Source organism: Odocoileus virginianus, chromosome 3, assembly GCF_023699985.2.
Source record: "Odocoileus virginianus isolate 20LAN1187 ecotype Illinois chromosome 3, Ovbor_1.2, whole genome shotgun sequence".
In the NCBI taxonomy this organism is placed as follows: domain Eukaryota; kingdom Metazoa; phylum Chordata; class Mammalia; order Artiodactyla; family Cervidae; genus Odocoileus; species Odocoileus virginianus.
This window is the reverse complement of record NC_069676.1, coordinates 85,172,690-85,189,376: the sequence shown is the minus strand read 5'-3', so window position 1 is coordinate 85,189,376 and position 16,687 is coordinate 85,172,690. Positions and strand designations below refer to the sequence as shown.

The 16,687-nt window shown below is 37.6% G+C and overlaps 1 protein-coding gene and 1 long non-coding RNA gene across 2 annotated transcripts in view; one reads left to right on the top strand and one right to left on the bottom strand.

Moving 5' to 3' along the window:
- The window catches only part of LOC139034466 (uncharacterized), a 53,002-nt gene that overhangs the window by 14,028 nt on the left and 22,287 nt on the right, over positions 1 to 16,687 (top strand). The window contains exon 2 of the long non-coding RNA XR_011486999.1: positions 9,595 to 9,699. This is a non-coding gene — a long non-coding RNA (uncharacterized lncRNA). The remainder of the gene's footprint in view (positions 1 to 9,594; positions 9,700 to 16,687) is intronic.
- The window catches only part of ADGRV1 (adhesion G protein-coupled receptor V1), a 544,484-nt gene continuing 543,872 nt past the window's right edge, over positions 16,076 to 16,687 (bottom strand). Inside the window, exon 90 of the mRNA XM_070465812.1 lies at positions 16,076 to 16,515. Within this exon, the coding sequence (XP_070321913.1) occupies positions 16,397 to 16,515 (119 nt within the window). The 3' untranslated portion in view covers positions 16,076 to 16,396. The remainder of the gene's footprint in view (positions 16,516 to 16,687) is intronic.

Here is a 16,687-nt window from a genome sequence, read left to right as displayed (position 1 = left end):
TGAAGAAATTAATAAGATAAACCTAAGCAAAGTTTGAAAAAGTGTAACATGCTCTAGAAAGAAAAGGTAACATTATTATAATTAATTCAAGTAGGAACTTTTTTTTTTTTTAAGTAGGAACTTTTTAACTTTATGATTAATTTGATGGCTACAGGCAAAGGCTAAGAAATCCCACAGTATTGCCCTCTATTTATTTTCCCGTCAGTGTTTGGATGGTTTTGAATTCCAGAATTGCTGTGAGGTCTTTTCATTATGTTTTTTTTTTTTTTATTCCTTTTGTTTCCGGTGAAGAAAAATATCTGGTTTCATAGTGACGTCTGCTGTAAGAGATTGTTTTTCAGAATATTTCAACTCATCTTTGGGTCGCTGACCTCAGGTCTGAAAATTGCAAGATGTTTCCTCATGCAGCTTGCTCTTTGGAGCACTTGTGTTTCATAACTAGTTTCTACCTCCAGGCATTCTATTCCAGCACTAAAGATTTACCTTCTCATCTCAGGGGATTTTGAAAGAGTGTAAACTTGTATCAGAGTATCAAGCACTGTTGTGTGCGTCTTTTATAAAAACCTGTAAGTTCTTATTTCAGCTCCTCTCTTCTCTAGAATTTTCATCATAGCCATTTTTATTGCTTCTTACTCTTAGTATTAATAGTTTCCTAAGGTGGCTGGTGATTCTATTGGCTTATTTCTCCCTTATTTTTTTTTCATTGCTTGCAAACATTGAAGGGATCAACACAACTGAAGCAAGGAGATCAGCTTTGAAAATGTTTGATTCTTCCCTGGAACTTGAAATACAGTGGGAAGGATTGGCAGGGAGCAACTTACTAGGACTGTGCAAAGAAAAGCTCTGGGTGAGTCAAAATGATAGTGCCAGAGAGTGAAGACAGAGAGGGCAACACGGCGGCTGGCATGGTAAGGGGAGGGTGTACATAAAGCACATGCCTGAAATAAGGGTTGCTCACCTAAGATGTTACGTACACGGGAAAAATGGAGAGGCTCTCTGTGTGGTACAGGCTCTTGGTGCTTACCTACATGTGCTCCTTCATAGTGCTCCAGTTCAACGTATTTCCTGGCCCCTCTTGTATCAGTCATGTGACTGAGCTCTGGCCAATGAACTTCTAGTGCTGATCATGATATATTTCAAGTAGATTTCCACTCTCTCTCTCTTTTTCCCAGGCCACTCTGCTAAAAATGAAGGGTTCCCAGGGTCTGAAGTATGCAACCACAGGAGAGAAGGAACTGGGACTCCTGAGTCATTGTTTGGAGGGGAGGTATATTAGATTTTGCAAAACAAGAAATAAAGTATGTTACTGAAAGTTGCTATTTGTTTCTTACAGTAGCTAGCATCAGTTATCCCGACTGACATAATATCTCTTTGGTTATGATATTGTCTTTGATATTGTTACAGTAAGAGAATAAAAGAAGGAATAAAGAAGCAGGAAAAATGTTACTCAGAGAAGACTCAGAGTATTCTCTACAGAGAGTACAGAGAGAATCCTCTGAGAGAATACCCAACTCAAAGTGGTGGGTGGGATGAAGGGCAGAAAATAGATGGCATTTGGGCATGGAGGGCCTCTAGAGATGGAAAACATTCTGTGGATGTACTGATCTAACTTCAGAACTGAGCAGGACTCCTCTCAATGGTGTCATATTGTGTCATAGTAGACTGATATATTTTTCATAACTATAATTAAAGGAATATAGATTTCATACAACTGTAAATGAAGCACAATATATTGTGCTTAAAAATACAAGACAGAAAAAAAATCAAAGTGCTATAAAGTTCTTAAATATAAAAATTTTTTTTAAATGCTGAGGTTTGCTACATGGATTTTAAAATAGGAGAGGCCGGAAGCTCTGAGCTTGCTGAGTGGAAGGTGCTGTGAGGATGAGAACTGTATATAGAGAATGTCTGGATTGTGTGCAATTAAATACAAAGCATACTGATCCTGGGAGCCCAGAGAAAGGGGCTGGAGAGGACCAGTTTTTCCCTTTGCTTTTTAGTAAATACAGTGACTTAAAAGTCAGTTTCTATGCAACAAAAGAAATATTTAGTGATCAGATTTGGAACAGTCATTTGAAATTTCCAAACATCTGAAGTGTAAAAAATTAGAACTAACATTTCCTTTGAAATATAGCAGGGTGTTTTTTTTTTTTTTTTTTTTCTGAAACAGGGAAGAAATCCAAACATCTGAAATAATACCCCAAATGTTCACTCTTCAGTGATTAACCATCAAATATATGTCATTATCTTTAAAGCATGCTAACATTGTGGCACCCACTGATTGGGATAAAAACACTCCTTTGTTCCGTCTATAAACTGCCAGTCACAGACCTTTTCTGAAGCTTGGGGCTTTCCTTTCCTTTTCCCCCTTCTTTTCCACACCAGAATTTGAGATTTCCTTAGCCTGAGTGGGCCGTCTACGAGTTTCTTTTTGTTGCTGTTGTCCTTTTTAAAACTTTAAAATTTTGTTTTGGAGTATAACCAATTCACAAATAATGTTGTGATAGTTTCAGATGAACAGAGGAGGGACTCAACCATACATACACATACATGTATCCATCCTCCCCCAAACTCCCTTCCCACCCAGACTGCCACATAACATTGAGCAGAGTTCCCTGTGCTGTACAGTGGGATCTTGTTGGTTCTTTGCTTTAAATAAAGCAGTCTGTACACGTCCATCCCAAACTCCCTAACTATCCCTTCCTTCCATCCTTTTCCCCTGCCCCCCACAACCATAAATCTATTTTCTAAGTCTGTGAGTCTTTTTCAGTTTTATTAGTAAGTTCATTTGTATCATTTTTTTTTTTTAGATTCCACATATAAGGGATGTCATATGATATTTCTCTTTCTCTGCCTGACTTAGGAAGTCTAAGAGTTTCTGATTAGAGATCCCCAAGGCTCTAATGCCCATGGCCCCAGTGGTCTGTGGCTCATGGTGGTCTCTCTGAGTTAATTACTGTGATCACCTATAGCATCTATGGTGGTGGTGGTGTTTTAGTCACTAAGTCGTGTCTGAGTCTTTGCGACCCCATGGACTGTAGTCCGCCAGGCTCCTCTGTCCATGGGATTTTCCAGGCAAGAATACTGGAGAGGAATGCCATTTCCTTCTCCAGGGGATTTTCCCGACCCAGGAATCGAACCTGGGTCTTCTGCCTTGCAGGCAGATTCTTTACTGACTGAGCTATGAGCGAAGCGTCTATGAGGCAGATTATAAAATCATGTCATATCCCCCAAGGAACAGGGTGTTTGGGGTCCTTAAACTCTAAAAATCTCACCACCCAGAGGTAGCAGTGGGTGTGGAAGGGAGAAGTAGGTAGAGCATGGAAGAGTTTTAGGGCAGTGAAAATACTGTGTATGATTTAATAGTGATGGGTTAAATCATTACATATTTATCCAAACCCAGAGAATTACAACATCAAGAGTGAACCCTAAGGTAAATTCTGGATATTGGATGGTTATGATGAGTCAGTGTAGGTTCATCAGTCCTAACAAATGTACCATTTTGGGGAATGTTGATAATGGTGGAGGCAATGCAAGTGTCAGGGCAGATGGTATATGGGAAATCTCTGTTCTTTCCTCTCAATTTTACTGTAAACCTAAAACTGCTCTTAAAAATTGTCTTTAAAAAGATCTCACTAACTATAATTGTTTCACTAGAAATTGAGGAAAAAAAATGAGGTGTCTTAAACACCACCTGTGCTAAATTCAGGGCTGAAATAATTTCCAAAAAGCTATATACTTTTTTTTCTGATTTCAAAGATGTTCTTTGTAGAAAACTTGAAAAATATACAAAAACCAGAGAAAATCTCTGAATACTATTAACTTGCTATATACATATTATGTGTGCATTTATGTGTCTGTGAAGATATATATATAAATATACTTATATTGTAAATGTAATATATAAATGTATATGTTATATATTTACATAAATATAATATGTAAATATAATTTCATATTTATATATTTTCCTATTGAGGAATTTTATTATAGTAATTTTGTCAGCTATAAACTTAAGAACAGTCTTCTTATTTATTCATTAATGTTTTTAAGACACTCTAAAAATAATCTCTTAAGTGACTTCACTAGAGTTTTCTTCCAATACTTATTTCATTCTCCCCAAAATTTGTACCATAGAAGGGCATGTATACTGAATAAATTTCTAATCTTACCACTGTTACACTTCTCTTTAAAACAAATGATATTCTCTGCTTTGAAATGAAGTTTTAGAGAAAACTTATTAGGGAAAACTGTGAACTACAAATCATCAACATCATCAATCTTATAAAATCTTTCTCTATGTGTACCTCTCCACATGCTGAGAGCATACATACTGCCATGACGGTCACTGTACAGGCCATATTTTTGAAAATCTACCTACTTGGAAATAAATAGTTTGTGCCATTGTCTATGATTCTTTCACAGTCCTTGAAGGGTCAGTTATTGCCTGAGGGGAGTCAGGGGTCTCTTTGTTTTTCCCATAATGAAAGTGATAAACGATAAACCATTTTAATGGCTTCCTATTTCATTGGAAACCTTGGCTGTGTCAAAATCTATTTATAAAGAATGCTCACATAAGTCACTTGTAAGTATGTGATGCCACGCTGAGCTTAATTTTTACTCTGCCTTGAAGCAGGCAGAGTGTGAGCAGTTCCCCACTATGCTTCACACGACAGCTTAGTCCTAAAAGAGAAAGCAACCGTTGTGGATTCCAAGAGCCACAGAGGGCCTTGGTTTCTACAGACTGTGCCACATGACAACTGGAATTGAGCTGATGAAGTGTATGAAATTTATTATATGTCTGATGGGCATTTTTCCAGTCTTAAGGTCTTGGTCTTCAGAGACTTTGCTCCAGAGAAGGTGTGGAGGCAGAGAGTAATACAAATCACTGAAGTTAAAAGGCTTGTCTTCTTTAGAGAGTTTCTAGTTTGCGGTCTCAGTTATTTATTGTCATCTAAATCCTGCAAAGACTGGTTGTCCTCCAAGGAGAGCAAAATCAAATAGTTTAAATGCCTGTAAGTGAAGGAATCTTTTCATTCCAAATGGACAAACTTGTATTCTATAGTATTTGAGCAAAATACAAAATCCTCTGAACTTCGCCCGTAAAATTCTATTGGTTAGATGAGAAAGGAGTATATAATCTCGAGTATGGTACCATGAAACCAAGAAAAGTATGCAGTTGTATGTGTTTTAATAGAAAATATAAACTACTCTCTTTGTCAAAATGAAGCAGCATCTGAGTTTACTTACATGGATCACGGCATGCTAAATCCAATAGAGTTTCAGAAAATGTTGGGTGTTTGCAAAGGAAGCTTTTCAGAATAATCATTTAGTGAATAATTCTGTTTCTTAGTAAGACCACCTTTAAATAAAATAGGCAGACATTAGTTTAGAGTTGTACCATTTTCCAACTTTTTAGTAAATCTTTTGATTTAGTAAATCAAATTTGTCAAGTATTTTACAGTGCTTGACTTTGTACTGCAAAAGAAATAAAATCTATCTCACCTTTAAAGCATGTTCAGTTCTTGATTTATTTCTAATAACTGCATCCACTTGTGACACGTGAAAAAACAGTTCTCCAAACAGTTCTCCACCTGACTGAGATTCATTCCTTTTGTTGTTTGGTCTTAACGTTTTCATCCATTCCTTTTATTGTTTGCTTCATTATGAAAATCCAGTATATTGTTATATTACATTTTTCTTTAGTTGTATAGAATTGGTTGTATTTATTTATATAAGTTCCTTTCATATCCAGGAAAGTAATTTCCTTATAGGATTTCCTAGCCCTTGGCAAGCAGAGAGTCTTCTAGTGTGAATGTCATAAGGGAACTGATCACTGTGTAAATAAAGTATTCTTAAACTTACCATGAACAGTTGTTTATATTTGGTAACTTAACCCTTAACAACAACATTTTACTATCTGAAGTTTTTAGGTTTTGTATATATGTGTGTGTATGTCTAGGTTGGTCATAACCTTTCTTCTAAGGAGCAAGCGTCTTTTAATTTCATGGCTGCAATCACCATCTGCAGTGATTTTGGAGCCCCCCCAAAATAAAGTCTGATACTGTTTCCACTGTTTCCCCATCAATCTTCCATGAAGTGATGGGACCAGATGCCATGATATTTGTTTTCTGAATGTCGAGCTTTAAGCCAACTTTTTCACTCTCCTCTTTCACTTTCATCAAGAGGCTTTTTATTTCCTCTTCACCTTCTGACATAAGGGTGGTGTCAGCTGCATATCTGAGGATATTGATATTTCTCCCAGCAATCTTGATTCCAGCTTGTGCTTCATCCAGCCCAGCATTTCTCATGATGTGCTCTGCATATAAGTTAAACAACCAGGGTGACAATATACAGCCTTGACGTACTCCTTTTCCTATTTGGAACCAGTCTGTTGTTCCATGTCCAGTTCCAAGTGTTGCTTCCTGACCTGCATATACGTTTCTCAAGAGGCAGGTCAGGTGGTCTGGTTCTATCTTATTTACATTGAAAACACGTTCACTTTGTTGGTGAGAATACCGGAAGGGAGAAAATACCAACTGCTTCCCGTTTCCCTGAAGGCAGTAGCAGAGCAGGTATTTGTTAAATACGAGTTTCTAAAAATCCAATGTTGATTATATAACCTGTATTTCAACACTCAGTGGGAAGGAGATAGGTAAGAATTTTGTCAGGAAAAAAAATCATCTGCTATTTCCAGCTACAAAGCAGAAGTGACGTGAGGTGAGAAGAGTATGCTGACCATGTGGGTCTGTCACTTGTTCTGACCGGGATCAGCACTCAGAAGTGGACCTTTCTGGCTCTGAACATCCCCAACCACAGGAGGCACAAATGCAGGTGCTGGCCTGGGGGCGGTGGAGATGGGGAGGTGAGAGATTCTCTCTCTGGACTGCGGAGCTCCAACCTCAATCTGTTTGCTGTGGACAGAGGACTTGGCGGTGAAGGTACCAAGACTGAATATTCTAACAGGGCTTCTAGTCAGCCGCTATTCCCATCTCAGGGTCAACATCTCTGTTACGGAGCAGCTCCAACAGCTCAGAGCTGCTCTCAGCCTTAAACAAACCCTGATGATGAGATAAAAACACCGAGAGAAACCTACCCTTTACTGCTCTGTCCTCCCTGTCCGGCTCCGCCTGCTCTCTGATCCACGCCTTGTCACCTGAGCCTTTAGACCATCTCCAGCAGCTGAATTATTATCATCTGGGGACTGAGGCGCTGAGGAGAACTGACTGAACATCACACATCTCCTTTTTCTTTGCCTGTGTCTCTTGTGATGAGCACGCAGATGTGCTTCATCTTAATATAAGCCAAAGTTTGATCAGAATCCTTACTCTTACTTTGCTTTTTTAAAATTGAAGTATAGTTGATTTACAATGTTGTGCCAATCTCTGCCGTAGAGCCAAGTGACCCAGTTATACACATTTACACATTCTCTATTATTTTCCACTGAATATAGTTCCCTGTGCTATACATTGGGACTTTGTTGTTTATCCTTCAGAACCCTTATTTATAAGCAAACTTTCTCACATAGTGTGAAAAATGTGATGTAATTTAAGTACTTTATTTTAATATAAAATTTCAGAGATTCTTTCTCATATAAAATAAGCATGCCTGTATGAGGAAAAGGGGAAATGGTCAACAGGAAGACAAAGGGTAAAGATCCAAAACCTTTCCTACTATGCAAGCAGTCTTACACGCTAAGACAGGAAGGGAGATTTTGTAGAATTAAACAAATGTGTTTTCTCTCTTTCAAAATGGTCTGGGGAGATGTGAGGGAGTTTCAAAAGGGAGGGGATATATGTATACCTATGGCTGACTCATGTTGAGGTTTGACTGAAAGCAGCAAAATTCTGTAAAGCAATTATCCTTCAATAAAAAATAAATTAATTTAAAAAATAGTTTTATACTGTTCTAGTTTATAGAGTTTTAAAATACTTGGACTGATGATATATCCTAAGAAAATCTGTTCCTCTTTCTGTTCATCTTTCCAATCTGGCAATTCTGCTCTATATTCTATAGCTTCTACACAGGCAAACTGTGATTTTTTAGCAATTTATCAATTGTTTTTGACTGACTCTAAAATGTTTATTTAAAAAATTTGTTGCTTCTTCAAACATATTTTTGATCCTTTGCCAGAAAGAAAGTCTCTTTGCCACAGTTCAGTCTTTATCTTGGAGAATGACAGGAAACAATGACTTTTGATGCAAAATCTTTTGGGTTGTCTTGAGAAATCACAAAGTGGCTGAATATGGGAGGTCTTGACTCTTATTCCGTAATTAGTTCCTAACAGCACCGAGTAGAGACATTGCTCAGTTATGAAGATGATAGTGTGTTCTGAGCTTGGACACTAACAATTAATCTAATAGACAACGACTTCTTAGCTTCAGAGTACAATTAGTCTTATTCCCTTGGCTCACTAAGATTAGAAATTATACGTTATCTAGGTTTGAGTGTTACAATGCAGACTGTTATTTCAAATATATTTAGTATAATGAATCAGCCATGAAATGACATATACATACTTCTTTGACTTCCTACTGTGGAACCAGATAAGTATGAGAAAGACTGCAGATTATAACCCTTTGGTTTCAAAATATTCATGCATATGTAATTTCCCACACAAAGCCCTTATGACGAGCAGGCCACAGAATAATAATGAGATGTGAGGAGTAAATATCACCTCTTGCTGTCTATTTACTTTTGGTTTGGCCTCCTTCTTGCCCAGTAATCCTTAAAAAAAAAAAAAAACAACTATCCTAGTTTGAAACTTACATAGACTACTGCCAAAATGAAAATAACAAGGTTTTCATAGGTCTTCGGTGGTTTTCAAGACTCCATGGATGACTAGGAAGCAGAATGAATTACATATATATATAATTCAACGAATTATAGCTTTGGAAATGAAAGCTGCTGGTAATGTGGAGATGATATGGCATCTGTGCAATAATCGCCATTCATTTGGATTCTTAAAGGCAAAACATCTGTAACTAAAATTATAAAAGATCAACAAAGATTATGCTCTAATTAGCTGTCCTAGTAGGATAAAGATCATTTTTTTTTTTTTTTTTGGTTGGACAAATACTTATTGGTCATCAATTTTGTTCCAGACATTGTGCTAGGTGCTTAGGAAACCGAAACAAATAGGACATAGTTCTTACTCTTCAGGAGTTATGGTCACATGTGGGTTCCTTTTGGGGGTTCTGCAGATGTCATTAGGGGCTCTGTGAGAGGTGAACTAGGAGTTCCAGAAGACACTGGAAAACATTTAAAAAATTGTTTGAACTTCCTTCTCCATGCAATGCTAACATTTGCAGCGGAGAACAGTGACCAAACAGTCTTGTTAACAATCTTAAATATTGTTTTATTTTATTGGGGTAAGGACACTGAACATGTGTTCTACCCTTCTGACAAAATTTTAAATGTATATGACAGTGTTGTTGCCTGTAAGTACAATATTGAAGAGCGGATCTCTAGAGCTTACTCATCTTGTTAACTGAAGCTTTATGTCCACAGACTAGTAACTCCCCATTTCTCCCTGCCTTCAGCCCCAAGCAACCACCATTCCACATTTTGATTCTATAAATTTGACTATTTTAGATACCTTATAAATGGAATCATGAAGAATTTGTTTCTCTGTCACCTATCAAGAAGGTGAAAAGGCAACCAGTGGAATGGGAGAAAATATTATAAACCACATATCTGGTAAGAAATTAATCTTAAAAATATATGAGAATTCTGTAACTTAACAGGAAAATAACTAATTACCTAATTTAAAAATGGGCTAAGGACTTAAAAATACATTTCTCCAAAGAAGACATACAAATGGCCAACAGGTATATGCAAAACGCTCAATGGCGCTGGTCATCAGGAAAATGCAAGTCAAGACCACAATGAAATATTACCTGTAAGGATGGCTAATATGAAAAAAACAAAAACCAACAATGCTGGTGACTGTTAGTGGGAATGCAGAATAGCACAGTTGCTATGGAAAAAAGTGTGGAGGGTCCTCCAAAAACTTAAAAATGATCCAGCAATCTCACTGCTGGGTATCTATGAACAAGGACTGAAATCAGTGTCTTAAAGATACCGCCCACTCATGTTCATTGCAGCATTATCCTTAATAGCTGAGACATGGAAACAACCCAAATGTCCATCAAGAGACAAACAGATAAAGAACATGTGGTGTACACAAACAATGAAACACCATTCAGCCTTAAAAGAAGAAGGAAATTCTGCAATACATGACCACATGGGTGAACCCTTAGGATAAAGACGATCATTTCAAAGAAGAAACCACTCATTTACTACATAATACCAGTGTGCTACTAGATAGGATAGAACATTAAGGAAATGTAAAGCCCCCTGGTGGTTCTTGAGTACCTTTCTAATTTGTTTTTGTGTTCTAATCTCTAGCATGTTTTTTATTACGTGATTACTACTTCCCTCCTGTAACATGGCAAAAATTTTCAAAATGACTTTGATGAATGAACAGACCAAGGGTATATACTCTGGGGCAGGATGATTGACATTGTCACATGCCTCATGGATCAGCTTTTTAAAATATCTCTTTATCATGTATTGCAAAGTGTAATGGAAACTGTTATTATTAAGATTTTCCTTGCTTTTTTCTCAGTTCAGTTCAATTCAGTCGCTCAGTTGTGTTTGACTTTTTGCAACCCCATGGACTGCAGCAAGCCAGGCTTCCCTGTCCATCACCAACTACCGGAGTTTACTCAAACTCATGTCCATCGATGCCATTCAACCATCTCATCCTCTGTTGTCCCCTTCTCCTCCCGCCTTCAATTTTTCCCAGCATCAGGGTCCTTTCCAATAAGTCAGTTCTTCACATCAGGTGGCCAAAGTATTGGAGTTTCAGCTTCAGCATTAGTCCTTCCAATGAATATTCAGGACTGATTTCCTTTAGGATTGACTGGTTGGATCTCCTTGCAATCCAAGAGACTTTCAAGAGTCTTTTGCAACACTCCAGTTCAAAAGCATCAATTCTTCGGCCCTCAGAAGCTTTGACTTCTCAGAATTCTTTTATTCTTTTTTTAATCTCTCTTTCTCGTCCTTCCTTTGTTTTTCTTTCTTGTGAGTACATATACACCCTTACCTTTGAAATTGTTGTTTTTGTCACTAAGTTGTGTCTCTTTTGTGACCTCATGGACTGTAGCCCACCAGGCTCCTCTGTCCATGGGATTTCCCAGGCAAGAATACTGGAGTGGGTTGCCATTTCCTTCTCCAGGGGATCTTCCTAACCCAGGGATCAAAACTGCTTCTCCTGCATTTCAGGCAGATTCTTTACCACTGAGTCACCAGGAAAGACTCTCCTTTGAAATAAGTATAATCAAATAAGGTAATGTTGAAATTATTTGCATTGTCTTTCCCCTTCATCCTTGTTATAAAACATTCCTGAATTTAAAAATATATATTAAATTTATGATTTTGCTCATAAGACTCCTAAAGGCTAATTACAGTAAAAAGCATAGTTTATTTACTTTGTTGGATCCCTGGGTTGGGAAGATCCCCTGGAGAAGGGAAAAGCTACCCACTCCAGTATTCTGGCCTGGAGAATTCCAGGGACTGTATAGTCCATGGAGTCTCAAAGAGTCGGACACGACTGAGCGACTTTTACTTCACTCACCTTGTTGGAATCATTTTATCTGTTAGAAAACAATGAGTACTTATCTTTCTCACTGGACTAATATACCATTTCATGCTCTGAAACTGCTAGCAATTTCCTTGAGCTGAGTCTCTTCTAGGGGTTCAGCTCTAACCTCAGGGCTCATCAGTTCAGTTCAGTCGCTCAGTCATGTCCGACTCTTTGAGACCCCCGAATCGCAGCACACCAGGCCTCCCTGTCCATCACCAACTCTTTGCGACCCCATGAATCGCAGCACACCAGGCCTCCCTGTCCATCACCAACTCCTGGAGTTCACTCAAACCCATGTCCATTGAGTCGGTGATGACATCCAGCAATCTCATCCTCTGTTGTCCCCTTCTCCTCCTGCCCCCAATCCCTCCCAGCATCAGGGTCTTTTCCAATGAGTCAACTCTTCACATGAGCTCATAGCACTGCCTAAACTGTGTCCTATTGCTGAGTCTCTGGAGGGGTAGGCTGGGAACAAAATGAAGCATCCCACAGTACTCCTGCTGACTTATTTAAAAAAACAAAAAAGTACAACATGAGCCTCTGACTATCTTACCTGGGGCAAACGGAGGACTATAGCCCAGGAGACAGCATTTCAGATAGCTCTGAGAAACTGCTGCAAAGATGCAGGGAGGAAGGTAAGCATAATGTGATTTTGGCGAAGGGAGAATACATGCAATCAAGCACATATTTTTTTGCAGAAAGTTTCTGCTAGTCACGTGGACCAGCTGTCACCAGGAAGGATTTTAGTACTTTTCTAGATATGAGGAGATAAAGAATTGGGCTCATAAAATCAGCTCCTGAAAATATCTTATCTGAGGACCTGCTTTGCCAGTTTTTCATGGCGCACAGAGTGCCTCATTTCTGCTCTCCACCCTGAACTCCTTTCAAGGGGCGTGAAAATCAGCAGTTACAGCAGCATATGATTTAATTCTTGTAGAGGTGGATGGCAAGTGCCCATGGAAAGTGCCAATTTGTAGCTGACACTCCCAAGGACCATGACAACAGTGTTTGATAACTGCATCCCACTGTTACAGATGATGGGAAACAAGGTTAATCTCCATTTGCTTCTTTTCCTGAAACCATGTAAGTTTCTTAAGTAAAAGATTTAAATTCAGGTGGTTGCTAAACTTGTCAGGTTGATGTGAATACGGACCACAATCGAAATAATGTCCCCCCCACCCCCCGCCCCAGACTATTATTTCTCAAAAATACTGCACATGTATTCCTCATATGAGCTAGCTGGTATGGATTATAGTTTAATTAAGCATCTGGGGTTTTCTAAATTTTTGCAAAGGTGAGTTTGGTTTTCTATTATAGTGTTGAACTTATTATAATAAGAGAAGAATTTCGGTAGGTGAGATGTATTGAATAATAACATCCAAGTACCAAGTCTTATGAAAATCACTCACCTTTATTTTACTAGTTGGTCAATGAAACTAGAAGAGATTCAAGGTAATGGAAGAGTTCCAAGCCTCTGTCCCTTGGTCCATTCTTCAAATGTTACAGGCAATGTGGTCCTCTGACTTACATCCTCCTAGAGCAGTCCTGGAGAGCTGGGTCGTGCCATTAATAAAAACCACATGAAACACAGGATTTCCCTTGTTGCATTCTCTGGGCCTATTAAGGTCAGGCTGCCTGGAGGTGATCCATTTTGTCACCCAGCTGCTTTGAAAATTCAACATTCTCTTCTCTGATTGAGATCTACCCTCAAACAGATCTACCCAGGGCACTTAGGCTAAACTCAAAGTGGATCTTAAGTGCCGGTAAACACAAGACCAAGATGTTTGGGAGCTAGGTTTCTGAATGGCATTTTTTTTTTTTCCCCCAGTCACAGCCCCATTACATGTTTAAACTTCTCTGGTCAGATTTAGGAACCATGGAAAGTACTAATTAAACCCTAAAACACCTCAAGAGATCGAAAACCAACTCAAAGATCCAGTTCCAGGGTGAAATGCTTTCTGTGTTTTGCTTACTAAGATTTTCACTTGCCTCTTCTCCCGTCTTAGTTGAATTCTCCTGGCTCTACTGCTATTCCATATCTCAAGTGCATACCTTGTTGGGGAAGTCCCATACCTGTCTGCACTTGCATCCAAATTAGGAAAATCCTCTTTCAAAAAAAAAAAATTCTAAAAAAAGTTGAGAAAGAACTAAAGCAACAAGAAACACAAATTTGAAATAATCACAAAAATGCAGAAGCAGAGACATTTCCCAAAGAAATTAAATTAGATGTCTACTGACAGAGGGAAGAACTATCAAGGCGATGGGGTGAATACAGAGTTTCTGAGGGTGAGAAAAATGTTTTTAACATTGTGAGTATAATTAATATCACTGAATTAAAAAATCACATTTAAAAATGGCTAAAATGGCAAATTTTGGTGTTACACATATTTTACAACAATTAAAAAAAAAAAAGGGAACTGTGTAACACAGGGAACTCAATGTTCTGTCATGACCTAAATGGGAAAGAAATCTAAAGAAGGGGGAATATATGTATACATACAACTGATTCTCTCTGTTTACAGCAGAAATTAACATGGTAAAGCAACTATACTCCAACAAAAAGGAAAAACCTCAACAATGTCATATAGTCAACTACTGCTGAATTGCACATTTTAAATGAGTGAGTTGTATTGAATGTGAATGTCTTAATAATTATAATAATCTTAATAATCTATCTTAATAAATCTATTTTGAAAAATGTCATGGAGGAGTATCAAACCTGCAAAAGAAAGATCACAAAGTGTCACACTTCTAGTCTTTGAATTTTCAAGACTATGATTTAATTTGCTTCCTCCTATGTCCTTCCCTGGCTGATGTCCCATTTTATTCTACATTGAGAGGAAACTGAATGGCAAAACATTGCCGCTGTTGCAATATGAAGCTTATTTGTTTTAGCACTGTAGTTTCTCAAAATCTTGCCTTTCCTTTTAATATTCAAAGAATCATGCTGATCAGTGGCAGGAGGTTCCTCTGATTCTTTAGTGAGATGGCATTTTGGATAACAATAGGAGCTCAGTGAGCTGAAGTAAGAAAGGTGTCCCTGACTGATGGTGGTTTTGGCCAGATTATTCCAAATTTTGACAACAAGTAGAAATGAAAATAGATATTGACAATTGCCTTTGTTATTCATCATGGTGGAGTTATAATCCTTTTAGGAACTTTAAAAATGCTAACAATAAGCTAACTTCACCTTAAGTGACAAATAAGAATCGAATGATCTGCCAAAAAATGTTACAGTAATTATGACTCATGGATTCCATACCATGAAGTCTCACATTTCTTCAATCACCATCTAAGCCTCAAATTCATTAAAGCCTATTCACATTTCTAAAATGGTTATTACCCATTTCAAAATTTTCATGCTAAATATTTATTTTATAACCAATTTCCTCAATTGCTTCTACCCTATTTTGGAAGACACTACAGTGCAATGCTGTAGATTGAGACAGACAACAAATTTATTTGTCATTTAATGTATATTTCAATTGTATTACCACCATTTCTAAACTTCCTAAAAAGGACTGTAACTGTGCCAATGATATTTTTGTTTTTTACGCTGTTTGATTTTGTTCAGCTTTTGTTTCCTGTGCAGCTAAAAAGACAATAGATTGATCAAAACTCAATATAATAAGAGATGGAAGTAGGGGAGTACCAATAGGGAGAAGAAAGCAGAGTCATTTTATAATTCATCAAGATCAATACTGCCACCTCAGTCTTTATAAAAAATAAAGCCATTTTTCACAGTGATGATAGAACACTTGAGTGTTTTAATTAGTGCTTTAAGGGAAATTAACAACAACAAAGTTTCCCTTAGGTGGGTTTTTTTTTTCAATTTTAATTTTTTCTTAAAATGACTAATGATTTTCCCCCAAATACTTAAGAATTCAAAAATAAAAGGCCAAAAAGTCTTTCTTACAACAAACTTGTTCTGCCCTTAAAGGATTCTTCTGGAACTATAGTCAATGAAATCATCTTGAACACAATAGTGTTTGTTTTAGGACAGACTTTCTGATTTCTCATTCCAAGACAAAGACTGAAAAATCCAAACCAAGAAATAACTTCTCCCAAACTCTGCACTGTTTGGATGATCCTCTTCTTAGCTGTGTTAAAATGCTTGGTGAAGTTATTTTTAACTGGGAACAGAACATTCATTCTGGAAGATGTTCAGTTCCCTAATTTTATAATGAGCAGAAATAAATACTTTTGATGAAAGACTATGTAAACTACAGTACTCTGTCAATACTCGGATGCAAAATCAGCAGACAATACATTTTATGGCTTTTAGGAATGAAGGTGGAGTCTTAAATCTGGATCATCTGTATCAATGTGGGGAGAAACAGGGTGATGGACACTGTCTGGACAGAGTTTGCTTCTTTGCTTGGGCGCAATATTTTCTCATAAATAATGAGCTTGGGTGATGCCAAATGGATTCTATGGTTTTTATTGATTGTTATTACTTTTATTAAACAATGTTAGCATTATTAAAAAAACAACGAATACTCTTGGAATATGTACATTCTATTAACTGATACAAATCAATCCTATTAACTGATAGAAATAGATCCAGGCTTTCACTGTAAGCAGTTAATTTTCAGGTTGCACAAAGGTAAGTAATTTATATTCCGAACACAACAATCACTTCTGGGTTCAGCATCCAGTACAATTCACAGAATCCTATTATAGAACGTTTTAGCACAGAGCCAATACAAATATGAAAGTACCCTCATTCTAACGATTACTGAGGTGCTAGAGGTGGGTGTCGGCAATGGGGATCCTTCTGAGTTCCACGATTTGGGAGTCAGTCAAGGTGCCTCCGTCCTGGCTGCCTTGACCGGATTCATTATCACTGACGCTGAGACCAGCACCTGCAACAGAAAAAGAATAAAAACAAAACCCCCACCTATTAGTCCAGCAAATTCACGGTCAAGTTCCATTAAGTCAACACACGCCTATTTCTACTCTCTTAGTAAAAAGTGAGCTACACACTTAGAATACATATTATTGACACCTAACGACTATTGAACTGTATTTTAAATT